The sequence below is a fragment of the Cololabis saira genome, chromosome 23, assembly GCF_033807715.1.
Source record: "Cololabis saira isolate AMF1-May2022 chromosome 23, fColSai1.1, whole genome shotgun sequence".
NCBI lineage: Eukaryota > Metazoa > Chordata > Actinopteri > Beloniformes > Belonidae > Cololabis > Cololabis saira.
Genome location: NC_084609.1, coordinates 12,837,742 through 12,854,526, shown reverse-complemented (window position 1 = coordinate 12,854,526; position 16,785 = coordinate 12,837,742). Strand labels below are relative to the sequence as shown.

The 16,785-nt window shown below is 39.8% G+C and overlaps 1 protein-coding gene across 2 annotated transcripts; it reads left to right on the top strand.

The window, feature by feature from the left end:
• The first annotated feature begins 983 nt into the window (after nt 1–983).
• On the top strand, nt 984–16,777 carry LOC133424493 (cryptochrome-1-like). 2 transcript variants are annotated; one of them, XM_061715150.1, is made up of 14 exons: nt 984–1,431; nt 10,305–10,413; nt 10,511–10,653; nt 11,599–11,783; nt 11,869–11,957; nt 12,096–12,236; nt 12,759–13,070; nt 13,655–13,806; nt 13,964–14,166; nt 14,395–14,493; nt 15,590–15,688; nt 15,779–15,853; nt 15,950–16,053; nt 16,186–16,777. In XM_061715150.1, the coding sequence occupies exons 1-13, from the start codon at nt 1,274–1,276 to the stop codon at nt 16,048–16,050; spliced, it is 1,866 nt and encodes a 621-aa protein (XP_061571134.1). In that variant the 5' UTR covers nt 984–1,273; the 3' UTR covers nt 16,051–16,053; nt 16,186–16,777. The 2 variants fall into 2 exon arrangements, with proteins under 2 accessions (XP_061571134.1, XP_061571133.1); XM_061715149.1 differs by having other exon boundaries at nt 16,151–16,777.
• The last annotated feature ends 8 nt before the right edge of the window (nt 16,778–16,785 follow it).

The window sequence follows — 16,785 nt, the reverse complement described above, 5'->3', positions numbered from 1 at the left end:
ATATATATATATATATATATATATATATATATATATATATATATATATATATATATATATATATATATATGTATATATATATGTATATATACACATATGTGTGTAGGGTACATATGTATATATATTCCCTCTTTCTTGGTTTTACCTCAAAACTTTCCTCAAAACTATACCAACAGTAAGCCATAACAATTACTTCAAATAACAATAAAGTAACTTGTAGTTATCCTATACAAAGCCAAGCTCTGTTAGGTTACATATCTGCCAAAACTTTGCAAACTAACCTACTAACTGTCACCTGTTCCCCTCCCTGCGAGTGTTTCTGCACAACAAACCCACCACGGGTGAATCTACGGCGCACACGAGACCGGGCTGGCTGACCTCGTAAGTGCAGCGAGAGAGAGCACGCTGCAAAAACGTGACCCCGCCAAGCTGCGTGCGCACCCGCCTACGGACCAATCACAGCGAGGCGCACCCGCCCCCGGACCAATCACAGCGAGGCTCGTCCGCCCCCTGACCAATCACAGCGAGGCTCCCGCCGCTGCCGTCCCCAGTTGGTGTAGTGACGGCAGTAGGTGCGGCTCAGAGGTGGGACACTTCATCCAGTCTTCACGACGAGGAACACCTTCTGTTACAGCTCATCTCCGAGGAGGCGATATTGAAGCAAAACCAGCAGCTTTCAACACCCAAATATCCGTTCAGCGGACTTTAGGACGACGATTTCGACTCATTTCGTTTTTACATAACTGGGTTTCGCAGCAGGGAGCAGCACGGTGTCTGGTGGTCGTGAGAAAAACCAATTGCCTCAATTTACAGGCTTGTTAATTAATGATAATTGTATTGCTAAATATTACATACGCCCTGTGTTGTTGGTACGTTTAAATTTATACATTTATATATGAATTTTACTTTGCTCAGAAAAACAAGTTATACAACGAGACGAGCGCTCCTCAGCCAGCAGGGTCCTAAAGCCCGTCGGATTCCTCGTGCCCAAATGGTTCAGCAACCAACTATTTTTACATTTTTCGACACAATGGAAAAGGTTTTATTAGAGCAAGGTTAATTTTAAAATTGGAATTAAACGCTGAATACAAAGACTTCCTTTTTTGGATTCACCGTGGTCTTGTTTTCGTCTTTTGCTTGGACATCATTTTATGTAACAGAACTTTCACTGTCTGGAGTCTGGACTGACATTCTTTTGAGCACTGAAAGGACGTTTTGTGCCACGCCCCCCCGCCCAAAACAAAAAGGAATAACGAGCTCGTCCAGTTGAGTAATGGTCATTAATACCATCCACTGGTTCAGGAAGGGCTTGCGGCTCCACGACAACCCGTCGCTGAAGGAGGCGCTGCAGGGAGCGGACAGCGTCCGCTGCGTGTACATCCTTGACCCCTGGTTCGCCGGCTCCTCCAACGTGGGCATCAACAGGTGGAGGTGAGGATGACAGCAAATAACTCGGCAATAGGGGTGGGGATCGATTCAAATGTCAAGATTCGATTCAGAATCGATTATCAAGATTTGATTTGATTCGATTCGATTCCGATATTGATTTGGGTTAGTGTTATTAAAACTGTTTTTTGAGCTGTTGCATGAATTATATGACTGTAGTTATGCAAACTATTACTACTAGTATTATATTGAGATTAAACAGCAAGTATTGGCAGCTAATGATGCTGTAAGGACCAATCAGCTCCCAGAATGCTGATAGAACTGCTTTCAGAAACATCATGTGGGTCAGAATTACCAAACAGATCCAGGGAGGAAACAGAGACGGATGAAATCGGTTTTATTTTTTAGCATATTCCGTTTTTATTTGTTCCATTTTCGGTCTATTTTGGTTTTTAATTTTTGAGAGTTTGGTTTTTAGCATTTTTTGCAAATGTAACCCCAAAACAGTATATAAAGTAAAGAAATATAGACAATGTATGCAATTATAACCTAACACTTTAATGTTTTCATACCTTTAAACATATTTAAAGGTAAAAACATGGCACCAATTATTCTCGTGTCCAAGAAAACATTCCTTTTTTGGGGATAAACAAAAAAATAACCAAAAGTTGTAATGTAATGATGAAAAAAAAAAACATAAATAAATTTAAAAAAAAAAATCGATCTTTAGACATATGAATCAATTTTTAGGAATTAATATGAGAATCGATTTAGAATTGGGAAATCGATTTTTTTCAACACAGGCCTACTCAGCAATAGGGGTGGGACGATACGGGTAACTCACCATCAATACTGTGGCAATATGTGGCCCACAATAACGATAATATCACGATACACAATATCTACGATATTCGATATATTGTAAGAAATTTCATTAATGATATATCACGATATATGTGATATATGTAATACCCATAAAAAGGAAAACGTCTGTAGTTATGCATTTATTCAATGCCAAAACTTCATACAATGTACAAAGAAAGTGCATTTGTATAGTGCCTCACTGGCTCCTAGCCTTGTAAACGTAAACACTGTACAGCTGGACAAATTAAAGTGCATGAACATTAATAACATGTTTTATATAAACCAGGACAGGTCACTGCTTTGTTTCTAATACTGAAAAGTCAGTAAGCAACTTAATTTTGCATAGAGCCTCACTGCCTCCTAGTCTTTGTAAATGTAAACACTGTACAGCTGGACAAATTGAAGTGCATGAACAATAATGCGGTGACAACCGCGTAAATCCATTATGTGTGTTGTAATAAAATATTGATATTTGCCGTCAGTTTATCGAGTATTTATTGCGACAGAGAGCGCAACAATATATTGCAATATCGATTTTTTTTTTTTCCCCCCACCACTACTCTTCAATCTTGTCAAGTTTGTATTTGTCCTTCATGCTGGCAATGTGAGTGGTAGACTTTTACAAAAACAACAACAGCATAATCGCTGGTATAGATGCTCAAGAAATAAAAAAAAAACTTTATTTTGAAGCTTAATATTGCACTGGTAATAAAATTATTTCAATTATGTGACAAAAATCTGTGATATCTAATGATATAGGAGACACAAATTAGGTGCTATAAATATGCAAATACACAGAAGAGATTTAAAATGAACATTGAGAGATTAAAAACTAAAACAAAGGGGGTAAGACTAAGAACAAATACAACCATTGAGAAAAACGGCTTAGGATATAGTTAGTTAGGAGACTAAATGGCAACGATTTAGGAGACACAAATTAGTTGCTATAAATATCCAAATACACAGAAGAGATTTAAACTGAATATTGAGAGATTAAAGAGATTAGGACTAAACACAACCATTGAGAAAAACAGCTTTTCCGTTATGAGACTAAATGGCTGGATTTAGATTCAGAAAGAGACTCAAAAGACCACAAAATACACAATGATTCATCAAACAAATGAGGATATTTCCAAATTACAGAGTTGAAGTTGTACAATAACCACAGCATGATCTGCATTTGTATTTGTCATGTGAGGTTGGGCTGTAACTAGGGACTATCCTGATGGCTGATTATGATGTACCAATGATAGACTATTGAAACATTAGTCGACTAATCGGATTATGAATCTCATAATTATGAAATGGCTTATTTGTCCTCAGCTCTGTTGTTTAAATCATGTACTTATTCAAAATAATGTGTGGCTATCTCTGTATGTACTTCAGTTCTTTTGATTTGTAAGACTCAGTTTCATATTTGATTTTATGTAGACTTTGTTTTATTGTAATTGCAAGGCTAAAATTTAACAGACTTGCCCCAAAGACAAAACAAAACAGTTTTAAAGGGTCTGCAGTCACACAAAGATGGAAGTTTCAAAATATGATTTCCTGTCATATTTTAAAGGAGTGTAATAGTCTATCACACAGCTGACAGGTTTTTACTTAATTTTATTTTTAAAGCAGGTAGACTGTTGAACTCGCTCCTTCTTTACCGTAAGATTAGTTTGGACAAGCAAAGAACATCTTAGAGTAATATACCTACAAAGAAAGAGTTGCTGTATTCATATATATTGATAAAGTTAAAGAACATGGTATACATTCAGTATGAGTGTTAAATCCATAACCAATTATCAACTGTCAATGTAAGATCATTGACTCATAATGTAAATTGGTTTGCACTCCCCGTTCACACCCATATATGTACATTAACCTATAATTTTCATGATGTAATCAATATTTAACAAGTTATTGGTAATATAGTAAACATCAATTGAAGTTAAACTACACTATGACTGCCGACTGCACTTACAGGTCATAGTTGTCGTCCTAACTTCCCCACATGACTGTTATTAGAGTTAAGAGTAGGTTTCACTAATTGCTTTTCTTTACATTTTCTTCCTGCTTGTCGTAAAGACGGAAGTATTTGTAAAGATTGTGTAAGCATTTGTTATGATTGTGAAACAAACGCGTCTCTGGGCTGTTGTAATCTTGTTTTTAAAAGTTTTGTTCGGAACTTTGTGTCACAGACATGATTCAAGGTCTGTAGCCATTGTCTAGCTCTTTTCTTTTAAACAAATCTTTCCAATGTCTCTGTCGTTGTTGGGGAGAAAAAAAGGTTGCGGTGGAAAACATGATGTCATGATCAGCATGTCCCAGAGTCTGTTTCCGCAGCACGTTTTCTCAGTCCCACTTGGTTCTGTTCCCACAATAAGTTACATTCACAGTTAACGAGTCTTTCAGACTCGTCAGTGATGCTTGGCAACATGTTGGCAAGCCTTTTCTGATGGGCAATAGCTATTAAAAAAGATAAATATCTGGAGTATTGGGGGGGATCCATATAATCAGCTGTGTTTTGCACATGTTTAGCTGGTTAAAATGTGGATTTGAGACACAAATATGGCCAAATCCTCCCAAAAGAAGCCAGTTCCCAACAGAAAAGCTTGCGTGACCTTATGATGAACATATCCAGTGCGATTGGACGAAACTAAATTCAGATGTCGGGGTGTCATTTCATAATTAGTGCAGGTCAAGGGTCAATAGGACATTAGTCTGCAGGGATTGTCTGGCATGCAGCTGAGCCATAGTAAATACTGAATTAACAAGATTGTTTTAATCGCTCTGCGTTGTTTCAGGTCGTCAATCTGACTTGTTTGGATGATGAATATGCTGGTAGCATGTGAGAGGATTTCACATAGGTTCCTTTATTCAACCCGTATGTCCACATTCCTTTCTTGAGCCCAAGCATGACCAGGAGTTAATGTTCACGCATGATAGCCTGCCCAGGAACAGGTCCGTAGACGTGCATGAAGGTTTCCTGCCTCATGTGATCAAGACATATGTGAAGACCGTTGGGGTTAGTTGACTGTTCATCTGTTGACCACTGGCTTTGCCTTGCTTCTGGTTAGGTAAGGCTCCAGTGTAATGCGTCAGATTTCCCCAGTCGACGCGCTTCGCGACCTCTGTGTCCCGCTTAATCTGTGACCCAGACATCCATTCGGCGTGACGTGAGCTCGAATGCTTGTTGAAAGTGCCTTTTCGCGGAAGCTGCAGCATCGAGTTTGGCAGAGTTTTCTGTGTGGTCCTTTCCCATCTTTGGGGAAATGAAGGAAGTAGCGGCACAGGAGAGCTAACGCAGTAAACCCATGCTTTTATTTGTTATGTACATATCAGACTTGTACATTAGTTGAGGACTGGAAGTACTTGAGTTTTCAGGCAGGATTTATTGTCTCAGGTTTGACTCTACGACTCCCGTTTTTACACTACGAACAGAACTGGGACCATAATCTGTGCCAGGCATCTTGTAGAGGTTGACAAGCTTAAACTATTTGTAGAGCTGTGCAATGTATTGCAAATCGCTCAACATGGACGATATAAATATCACAACAAATGGTATTTAATGCCTTGATTGTCAGTAATATACTGTATTTGGACAGTTACATGGACACCTACTGGGCCAATTAATTTAAACTTTATAATTTCTCCTTATGTGTTGATCTTTACTAAAATTCTCCCCCAATACTGCAGAAAATGTTTAAAGGATGCATAAACATCTTCCACTATGTGACTAGTTGGGTCTGTGCCGTATTAAGCAGCTAATATTTGTTTTATTAATAAAAACCTTGTTGCTCTATCACAAATAATGCACATAATGTTTTGTTCAGTGTTTAAAGTAAGCTGTTCAGACTCTGGGATGTATGTTGTAGGGATGTGTTTGGATACTTGTTTAATCCTGAGTCAGATTATCACTTTCATTTCAAGTGAGGCAGCATATCAACACTTATTGTACTGAAGTCAAATAAACCTTAGCCCATAAATGCATTTTCCATCTGTACCTGTGAATTTGTAGAAGGACAGCGAGCTCGTAGAGCCGCTACTGTTGCTCTACTTCACTGTGCATCCAAACATGCTGACGAGGGAAGGCCTAGCATGGCTCCCAGTTGCGTAGTTAGATTTATTCTCATCTGACAGATTTGCAAAGGAGTGGGTACTCCTGGTTCTGGGTAAAAGTCCATGCCAGATTATATCACAGCGCCTCTCTCCCTCCCTCCCTGCCGCTGCGTGCTCTGGTGCTCCAGAAGTAGGTCAGAGAGCTGGGAGTAAAACGTTCTGTCCTTCCCACCGCGCTGACCTAATTCTGCTCTCCCGCCAGTGGAAGAAACCCCACCCTAGTCAGACACGCCATGTTGAGCTCTGATCCAGACAAAGCTGCGTCTCGTATCCATTTTCATATCATGATTCTTACATGTGATAGTTAAAGGTGCTCGATTTTTAACGTCACGTGCCGTGAGGATGTGATTAGTCTGATTGGGCTCAATAATAGTCATTTGAAGACGGTAGAAAGGAGGTGTGAGTGTGTAGTGTCGGAGGACAGAGCGGTGATATAATGAGAAACGGGCACAGATGGGTTGCTTCGTGCAGAGCGGTACAGGTTTGACAAGCTTAAACTAAACGCTTTTCTCGTGTAGTCAGATAGTCCACGTCCAGCTTTGGCATTTCCCCCTGAGCTCAGGTCCAGGTTCCTGGACTGGCAGGACAAACCTGGATAGAAACAGGAGAATATGACCTATTGGTCAGCTGAAAAGTGTCTAGTTGGAGTAGAATGCTTCCAGATGTGAAAGAGAGGGGTACAAATGAATAAATTATCTACTTAACAGGAATTCACAAGCTGTGTGACGCCCAAAGATGTCTAAATTAATGACGTGAGGTAAAAAGAAGACAAAAAACTTGGTTAAAAATGGTAGCCTGGTGAAATGTAACATTACTATTGACTTAATAAAGATTTCTCACCAGTGGAAATTGTTTCCAGTACACTCCCAGCACCCACTCGGTTGTCATATCAATAACAGGCAAGGATTAAGCCTGAGCGACACAGGAAGCTTCCACCTACTTTCCGTATCCATAGCAACGCTGCAAAAGGCACCACATCATTGCTGCTCTGTTTGTACTTGTAGGTGTGAGTGAGCTGATGTTTACAGTTGGCAGTTCCTACATTAAAAGTGTTATAAACACAGACAGAGCAGAAATTATACACTATGAAAACAATGCCACACAATGATACGCTCGCTGTAAAGGAATAAGATGTTCCTGTTGATCATATTTGATCCCGGCTTATTTATTTTATGCCCGTTGACGTCACTCGAGGGGATGATTAAACTCGTTTTGAGGAAGGCTGCTTGACTCATCTACCGTCTGGATGATTCAGTCACAATGTTTTTTACTAAAATTATGGTTTTTCATTGTTAGTTCAGGCAGATGGGATACCGGCGACGACAGCAGCTCAACAATTTTTGTAACAAACAGAAACTTGTCATAGGAGACGGACTCAACCAGAGTCTGCATGAATATCTGTTGCCCTACATTCAATTTTACTTGTTTATTCATGCAAAGTGGAAGTGAGAAGGGGCTGTTTTTATGAGGGATTACTCTATCCGACTTACAAAAAAGGAAAACTTGTGAACCAGAGAAAAATTATTCCATTTCACATTGTGGTTGTTTTGGTTTCAGGCACCCAAACGCTCTTGAAACAATTTGATCGAGGCAGTTTAATGTCATTATAAATAATTGTTATCTGACGTGAGCCTACACACGCCAAGGGATATTTTTAGTACCGGTATTTTACATAACAGCACATGTGCTTGCTTCCAGCAAATACAGTTTCAACTTCAATTAATTCATATTTGTTAGCAGAGCATGGCCTTTTTCTACCCTTTTCTACCAGAGACTTAGTTGGATTATATTTAATTATTACAGCTGCAGGTGGATGGAAGCAGTGTGGACAAATATGCACTTAGAATCAGCTGCCTTCAAGGGACTAACGGGTCACAAGCCAGTGTTCTCACGGTGCCGGTCCCAAACTCGGGTAAATGGGAAGAGTCTTCTCAAGGTGGCCATCTGATGTAAAGCCTGCTCTAAATCAAATATGCTGAGGACATATTAGTTAAAGTGTGCGTGTGAGACTTTTCAGCAGCCGCAAAACAACACGTTTACGTTTTACTGTAGTTTCAGGGTTAGACAAGACGGACGCTGCAAACTAAAGGACCTAAAGGAAGAAAAATTGTCTCTTTGTGACTTTATTGTGAAAACCTTCACATACGAAGTGTATGATGAGTTAGGGCTGGGCGATATGGACCAAAAGTCATATCTCGATATTTTCTAGCTGAATGGCGATACTCGATATATATCGATATTTTTTTCTGTGACATAATTGGGGTTTCCCCCAAAGCATTATAGCATAACATCTCTGTTAGCTTCATTTTTTCTGAGGCAAACCCTTAAAAAAACAGTCAGTTTTAATACAAAGCCTCGTGCCAAATGTCACATTGGTACCTTTTATTAACAGAGGGCTGCACAATATCAAAATATATAAAACAAATGAAATAAAAATAAACTGCCTGCATATATAGAATAAAAATGCTTCTTGAATAAAATAAAACAAATATCCCTTTCCTGCATAACAATTAAATTAAAATACACTGTGCAATTAATACAATGTAGACAGTAACAGGCAGACTTTTCCACTGAGGTTGACAGTTGTGTAAATAACAAAACATTTGTGCAAATCTCAAATAAAATATTCAAGTCAATTTGTCACAAAATAAGCTATATCAAAATCATTAAAAAAAAATATATATATATATATATTTTTTTAAAATCGATATAAACAATATTGTCTTGTACCATATCGTGTTTGAAAATATATTGATATATATTAAAATCTCGATATATCGCCCAGCCCTAGTTGGAGGTGACACAGTGATGGCACTAGCTCTAAAGCATAAACTTATTGTAACTGTTCTTGGTTTTCAGCCACAGATGACCACACAGCAACTGGTAGTATATTACTCCAGTTGGCAGCTCCTGGTCTGTAGTTTACATGGCTCTTTACTGGTTGAAGTGTGTTCTGTTACATTGTTCTTCTATAACAGAAACCGGCTGCCCTTTGTTCTGTGCTATTGTTACCCAACCGTGACACATTAGTGACACATTTACCAACACGGTTCTTTTCACCGTCATCATGTCGTTATCTGTCCTCATACCCCACCGGCCTACTGACATTATCTATCTGAATCGCTGACATGTTTTAGACCCTGAGGATGTTTATTACAACACATATTGCCCTATGTTGTCTTTACAGGATGTTTACATAACCATTAATCGACGTGAAACTTAATTAAGTTCCTCTGGTGGGTTGGACCAAAATCATATTATTTCTCATTTGTCACATTACTGTCAGGTCATCGCAGTCACAAGAGCTTGAATGACTTTCAGGTGGAGCCCCATTTTGGGGCTATTGAGACAGTAAACCTTTTGGATTGTCCTAGGGCTGTGCGATTAATCGATTTTAAATCTAAATTGGATTTATTAATCACAATTGATGTTAAAAAAAGGAAAATCGGAAAATCGTTTTTCCTTTTTTGCAGCTGGCTGCATTACAGACAGAGACCGTCATCTTTGTTTGGTCAAGAAAATTATAAATGTCGTCACTTTACTTAACTCAAAGAGGATTTACAGTATCTTTCAATTGCACTTCATTCCCAATAGGGAAATTTATTTGCTATTTTCCTTTAAAAATAAATATAAAATATTTGAAACAATTTATTCCATTGTCTTTTGTAGTTTTACCAAAAAAATCGAAATCGGAAATTGGGTTTTCAGAGAAAAAAATCGGGATTTTATTTTTGTCCAAAATCGCCCAGCCCTAGATTGTCCTCAGCACATTGTGAATCATTTACTATCAGTCCCATGGTGTAAAAGTATGGGTTTGTTTTCTTATGTATTTATCTTTTGCACAAAACAACATTTTCTGTCTCCAGATATTTGGTTAGAACATCTGAGGAGTTTCTGATGCTGTGAGAGTTTATTCAGTGTTTGCTCCTCTGTCCTGCCTGATCCAGGTTCCTCCTGCAGAGTCTTGAGGACTTGGATTCCAGTCTCCGCAAGCTCAACTCTCGTCTGTTTGTGATCCGAGGTCAACCCACTGATGTCTTTCCCAGACTTTTCAAGGTGACATACTCATCAGATTTGGCCACTTGTTTCAGGAATTCAGCACAAGATCGAAACATTCTGTTTCATAACATCTTTTTTTGTTTATTTCTTGAAGGAATGGAACATTACTCGTCTGTCTTATGAATATGACTCTGAGCCCTTCGGGAAGGAGCGGGACGCTGCCATCAAGAAGCTGGCCTCTGAGGCCGGAGTGGAGGTGACGGTTCGCGTCTCACACACACTCTATGACCTGGACAAGTGAGTTGACATTTCTGCTTTTGCAAACAGCCAGTTGTGGCACCTTCAGTTCACCACAATGATGCTTGAGTTCATTTTAGAATAGGGCTGTTCGATTAATCGATTTTAAATCGTAATCGCGATTATGTAATTAGAACGATGTTAAAATGTGAAAATCGTAAAATCGATTTTTCACTTTTAATCGATTTTTCACTTTAAACATTTTTTTTTTTTTTTTTTTTTTTTTTTTTTTTTTAAACCTTGTCTGCACACATATTAATGATTGATACAAATACCTCTCAATACCTGCGACAAGTGCCCCATGGGAGAGGCTCTTTAGTGTAGGAGGGGGCGTTGGAACATGCCACCGGGCATCCCTCAAGCCAGATGCGGTAGACCGGCTCATGTTCCTTGCAAAAAACTTGCAAATGTGAATAGCAAATGTAATGACTGACATTACACACCTCTACCTCCTTCATGGGTTGCATTATTATTTAGCATGCAAAGACCCAGTTTAGTTTAATTAGAAAATGTCTTGTTTTATTTAATTGGAAATATAACTTACTGTATGTTTGCAAGTGCTGATTTGCTGATTTTTTTTTTTCCAGAGATAAAACTTTATATTCTATTTTTTTTAACTTTTTTTCAACTTATTTTACAGAGTTTTGCACTTTATTCATTCATTTTTGGTTTAATAAGAGCAAAGTTTGCACTTAAAGCCCAATGGGGCAAATGTTCAATAAAAAACAGCATATTTGAAATCATTTCTTTGCCTTTTGTCAATTCACAAAATAATCGTAATCGAAAATCGGATTTTGAGAGAAAAAAATCGAGATTTTATTTTTGGGCAAAATCGAACAGCCCTATTTTAGAAGTTAAGATGTGACACCATGTGGAGACCTCAGCTGTGTGGAACACTTTAAAGTGAGTTGGCCAATCCCAATCTTGTCCTCTTTCCACAATCAGGATCATAGAGTTGAATGGAGGTCAGTCGCCCCTCACCTACAAGCGGTTCCAGACTCTCATCAGCCGTATGGACCCAGTGGAGTTGCCTGCGGAGTCCATTACAGCTGAAATCATGGGGAAATGCGCCACACCGCTGTCTGAGGACCATGACGACAAGTTCGGGGTTCCCACCCTGGAAGAACTTGGTGAGCTCCGTTACCAAAGCAGCTCAAATGAAAACATGACGGGAGTTGTGGGAACTAAATGTGGTTTTTAATGTGATTCCTGCAGGATTTGACACCGAGGGTTTGTCCTCGGCCGTGTGGCCAGGAGGAGAGTCGGAGGCTCTCACCCGACTGGAGAGGCATTTGGAGAGGAAGGTCAGTCAGATCGGATAAAAATAGACTGCGAAGTGTTTATTTAACAAAGAAGATATTGTGTTCTATAGTTAGTTATACAAAGAAAGATTGTATGTGTGTTTCTTTTCTGTATCTGATCATGTGACTTGTTGCCATCAGGCGTGGGTGGCCAACTTTGAGCGTCCCAGAATGAACGCCAACTCGCTACTCGCCAGCCCGACGGGCCTCAGCCCGTACCTGCGCTTCGGCTGCCTCTCCTGCCGCCTCTTCTACTTCAAACTCACCGACCTCTACAAGAAGGTACGTTTGTGTCAGAATGTAGTGATACTTATGGAAATGTATAATTGGTAAACTGCTTAAATAAGTACACATTCACACAAACAAGTTATTTTTAGTTCAGTGTTTGTAGACTTTTTAAGATTCCTTAATACAATTTTATCTCCGAAGGGCAGCTTGTATGATAAGTTTAGAAAGAAAAACAGTTCAACCTTCCACTTTCACAAGCTGAGTCTAAAAGTTGGTCTTCTTATTTTGTTGTTGCATGATAATAGCAAGTTTATCGTCTACTGTAGAAGTGTTTACATCTTAGAAATGCATAATATTATTGAGGAAGTTTCCATTCCTTCCTTATAACGCTGATACAGTTTTAAAGCGTAATAATTATTCTTCTTGATTTGGGGGAAAGTAAGCAACCACATTTTCTTTTAAGTATAAAAGAGAACTCCTCAAAAATAACCGTAACCCATGGCAACTTTCAACAGATACCGTTTAGGACACTTCATCCAAAGTCTTCATCCACATATGTCATTTGTCACGGTGCAGGTGAAGAAGAACAGCTCCCCTCCCCTCTCGCTCTACGGTCAGCTGCTGTGGCGAGAGTTCTTCTACACGGCGGCCACCAACAACCCCTGCTTCGACAAGATGGAGAGCAACCCCATCTGTGTCCAGATCCCCTGGGACCGCAACGCCGAGGCGCTGGCCAAGTGGGCCGAGGGCCGGACCGGCTTCCCGTGGATAGACGCCATCATGACCCAGCTGAGGCAGGAAGGCTGGATTCACCACCTGGCCAGACACGCCGTGGCCTGCTACCTCACACGGGGAGACCTGTGGATCAGCTGGGAGGAGGGCATGAAGGTACAAAACTTAAGACGCTAGAACAGGGGTCGGCAACCCAAAATGTTGAAAGAGACATATTGGACCAAAAACACAAAAAACAAATATTGTCTGGAGCCGCAAAAAATGAAAAGTCCTGTATAAGCCTTAGAATGAACGCAAAAATGTAGAAATGTCGAGAAAAAAGTCAAAATTTTCGAGAAAAAAGTCAAAATGTTGAGCAAAAAGTCAAAATGTCAAGATTAATGTTGAAATACAATCTCGAGAAAAAAGTCGAAATGTTGAGAAAAAAGTTGAAATGTCGAGATTAAAAAGGAAAGGAAAAGGGAAGAAAAAAGAGGAAAAAAAGAAGAAGAAAAAAATAAAAAAAAAGAGGAAAAAGAAGGAAAAAAAAAGGTCAAACATTTTTGAAAAAGGTCCAGGAGCCACAAGGGCAGTGCTAAAGAGCTTGAGCCGCAGGTTGCCGACCCCTGCGCTAGAACAAGTATAGAAGCCAGTCCAGTTATTTAAGGATTTAGGTCTGTTAGGTTTGTGTATTTTCTTTCTATTTTTAACCATTAAGTGGCATAATCACATGATGTGACTGAGAGGTTTCTTTGTTCCAGGTGTTCGAGGAGCTGTTGCTGGACGCAGACTGGAGCGTGAACGCCGGCAGCTGGATGTGGCTCTCCTGCAGCTCTTTTTTCCAGCAGTTCTTCCACTGCTACTGCCCCGTGGGCTTCGGCCGACGCACCGACCCCAATGGAGATTACATACGGTACGATCACGTTTTTAACTGGAAAAAGTCTGAAAAGTTGTAATAGATTGTATATTCTATTATATATCACAGATTGACCCAGAATGACAACAATGTCATTGTTATCTTACTCCACCACAGCAGATGTTATATTTCTTTTCTTTCTTTGGTTCTCCAGGCGCTACCTGCCCGTTCTGAGAGGATTTCCAGCCAAGTATATTTATGACCCCTGGAACGCTCCGGAGGCCGTGCAGAAGGCAGCTAAATGTATTATCGGCGTGCATTATCCCAAGCCCATGGTGAACCACGCGGAGGCGAGCCGCATCAACATCGAGCGAATGAAGCAGATCTACCAGCAGCTCTCCTGTTACAGAGGCCTCGGTAAAGACCTTAACACAAATGGACACGTGAAAAACGATCAGCAGAGAAAAGTTTTCCTTTGTCCCCACATACTGCTAGTTGTAAGAGCTAATCACATGACCACATAAACCACAGCTGGTGTTTATTAGAACCTCAGACGTTTGTCATGCTCAGGGAATTAAAATGCCTACTATGGAACATGACGAAATAACTGGAAAATCAACTCATGTACATGTTCTTTATCCACAGGGCTTTTGGCCTCAGTTCCATCCAACTCCAACGGTAACGGGAACACCGAGACATCCAGGGATGGGATGGGATTCCCCAGCGAGGCTCCAGCTCCACCTGGTGGGTGCTACGAGAACTTCTGCTCCCACGGTTCAGGCCTCCGGAGCAGATAGAGCACTTCAACACTACACTCTTACTCCACTTTATTTGATTTATTTTCTTTTGATCATATTTAAATTAAACATAAAGAAAAATGTGGCAAAATATTGTTCATTTTAGAACAGATTGGCTCACATTACATTCATACATGCAGTGAAATTAGTTTTTGTCATTCATTCACATTTAGTTGCTGTTTATTAATTATAATAGCCACAATTACTGCTTTTTCTTCAAGTTCTTAAATAACACATGATGGTTTATGGCTGCTTCATTTGAGTCATCCATCTGTAAATTCACATTTTTATTTAGTGATGCACCGAAATGAAAATTTGTGACCGAAACCGAAAATAATAATAAACACTTGGCCGAATACCGAACAATACAGAACATGGTTCTTCAGCAGTTTTTCATTTATTTTGCCAATTTTTTCACCATTGCATAAATCAAATAAATTTGATTTAGGCATGCTTTTCAAAGAAAAAAATCTTTTACAAAATTACAAGGTAGAAAATATTTATTGAACATAAAAAAATGAAAATGTTTTAATTTCCCAGCATTATGTTGTTTTGGTTCCACCTCCTGGTGAATGTTAGGTAAAATTCTAATGGGGTTAGTTTTTGGTTGGCCAACGATTTATTACGGGAGCGGCCGGTCTATTAGATAAAATTCTTATGGGGTTAGTTTTTGGTTGGCCAACGATTTATGTAATGTGCAACGTTACGGGACGGGGCTGCCAGTCTATTTCCTTATTTTACAACGCCGTTATTAATTGTTCGTTTTTTTCCCCCACTTATTCCACCGAACACCGAAAGTGTTATTTTGCCATTTTTGGCCGAACAATTTCGGTTACCGAACAATCGGTGCATCACTATTTTTATTAGATGTGGCTGTCAAAGTGAACATTCAGAAGCTTTTATTTTGAAGGCACAAATGAGAACCTAAAGAGAGCAGAATGTAGTTGGGAGAAAGCCAACCATATGTCTGTCAGACGAGCACCAACCATGTTTCTGTCAGCGGATAAGTGTTTTTAACAACTGTTTGTTTATTTTCTGATCAGCCCGTCAGATGCCGGTTCACAGTCAGGCAGACTGGCAGAATGGTGTCATGATCTACCTGCAGAACGACCCACAGACCAGCGTCAGCACACACCAGCAGAGTAAGGACTGACTCTTGTCCTCTTAACTCCTTTTGCTGTCCTCTGGGAGCTTATTCTCACCTTTTTTCTTTTTTTTTGGTTCTTCCCCAGGTTACACAACCAGCAGCAATATGTTGTGTTACACTCAGGCCGCCCAGCAGCTCACAGCCTCTGCAGCTCTGAAAGGTGCGTAAAAGAGATCAATCTAAAGCAAAGCGCTGTCTTACCAGTCGGGAAAACTAAACTTTAGGGCCACTTTTTAACGTGTTGTTATTTTTCCAGGACCTGAAACCCATCCAGCCATTCAGACCGGAGGCAAACGTCACTGTGAAGACTTTGGGACCAGCAGAGGATCGAAGATGCAACGACAAAGCAATCACTAAACGGTTAGTAGCAAACACACAATAAAACCTGTCCTTGTTGCAAAATCCTCCTTTAAAGTTCTTAAGTAATTATAGTGTTTCTTTTTAATTCCTTTTCTAGAAGTCGGTTCAACATGTCGTGTTGTCGCCTCACAGGGGTTCCTGCAGACTCGCCGGTCGTCGGTCACCTCACAGCCAAAACAAAAGACACTAAGACTGAAAGTTTTGCTGCAGCATCACAGAGTTGCACGAAGACACCTTCAGGATCCCAAACCCTTCCTTCGATCCATTCTCACAGTAAACGGCCTGCAGGTTTTCCTGAGGACACTCGCTCCGTGCCGACAGGACCGGAGAGGCTCTCGCACTGCTGTACCAGTCGTCCCTCTGTACATAATCCATATGCAGCTCTAATACAACTTGTACATTTTTGGATATTGTATGTGTTTTCTCTCTTTTTGTGTAGACCCATGAATATATTTTTGATATGAGAACTCGTTACGGGCGGATGATTTTTGAAAAAAAAAACAAAATTAAAAAAAAAAAGAAAAAAAGAAGCATCCGTCCATAATTTTTAAAGAAATGGTGAGAAATCTTCACTGCTCTTGTGACAACGTGTCCTGTCTTTCTCTCGAGTTGTTATATTTGAGCCGTCCGGTGTACATAGAAAGGTTTCTAATGTTTCACTTCTCATTTCCTTGCTCCATTACGTAAGGACTCGTTCTGTACCAGTATAGAGGTTTATAACGCTAACCATAG

Excerpts from the sequence above, each read along its gene's own strand:
- LOC133424493 (XM_061715150.1), top strand. The coding sequence starts at position 1,274 with ATGGTCATTAATACCATCCACTGGTTCAGGAAGGGCTTGCGGCTCCAC. Across the intron at positions 11,958-12,095 it reads AGAGGCATTTGGAGAGGAAG|GCGTGGGTGGCCAACTTTGA; the intron begins GTCAGTCAGATC and ends TGTTGCCATCAG. Across the intron at positions 15,689-15,778 it reads CGTCAGCACACACCAGCAGA|GTTACACAACCAGCAGCAAT; the intron begins GTAAGGACTGAC and ends GTTCTTCCCCAG.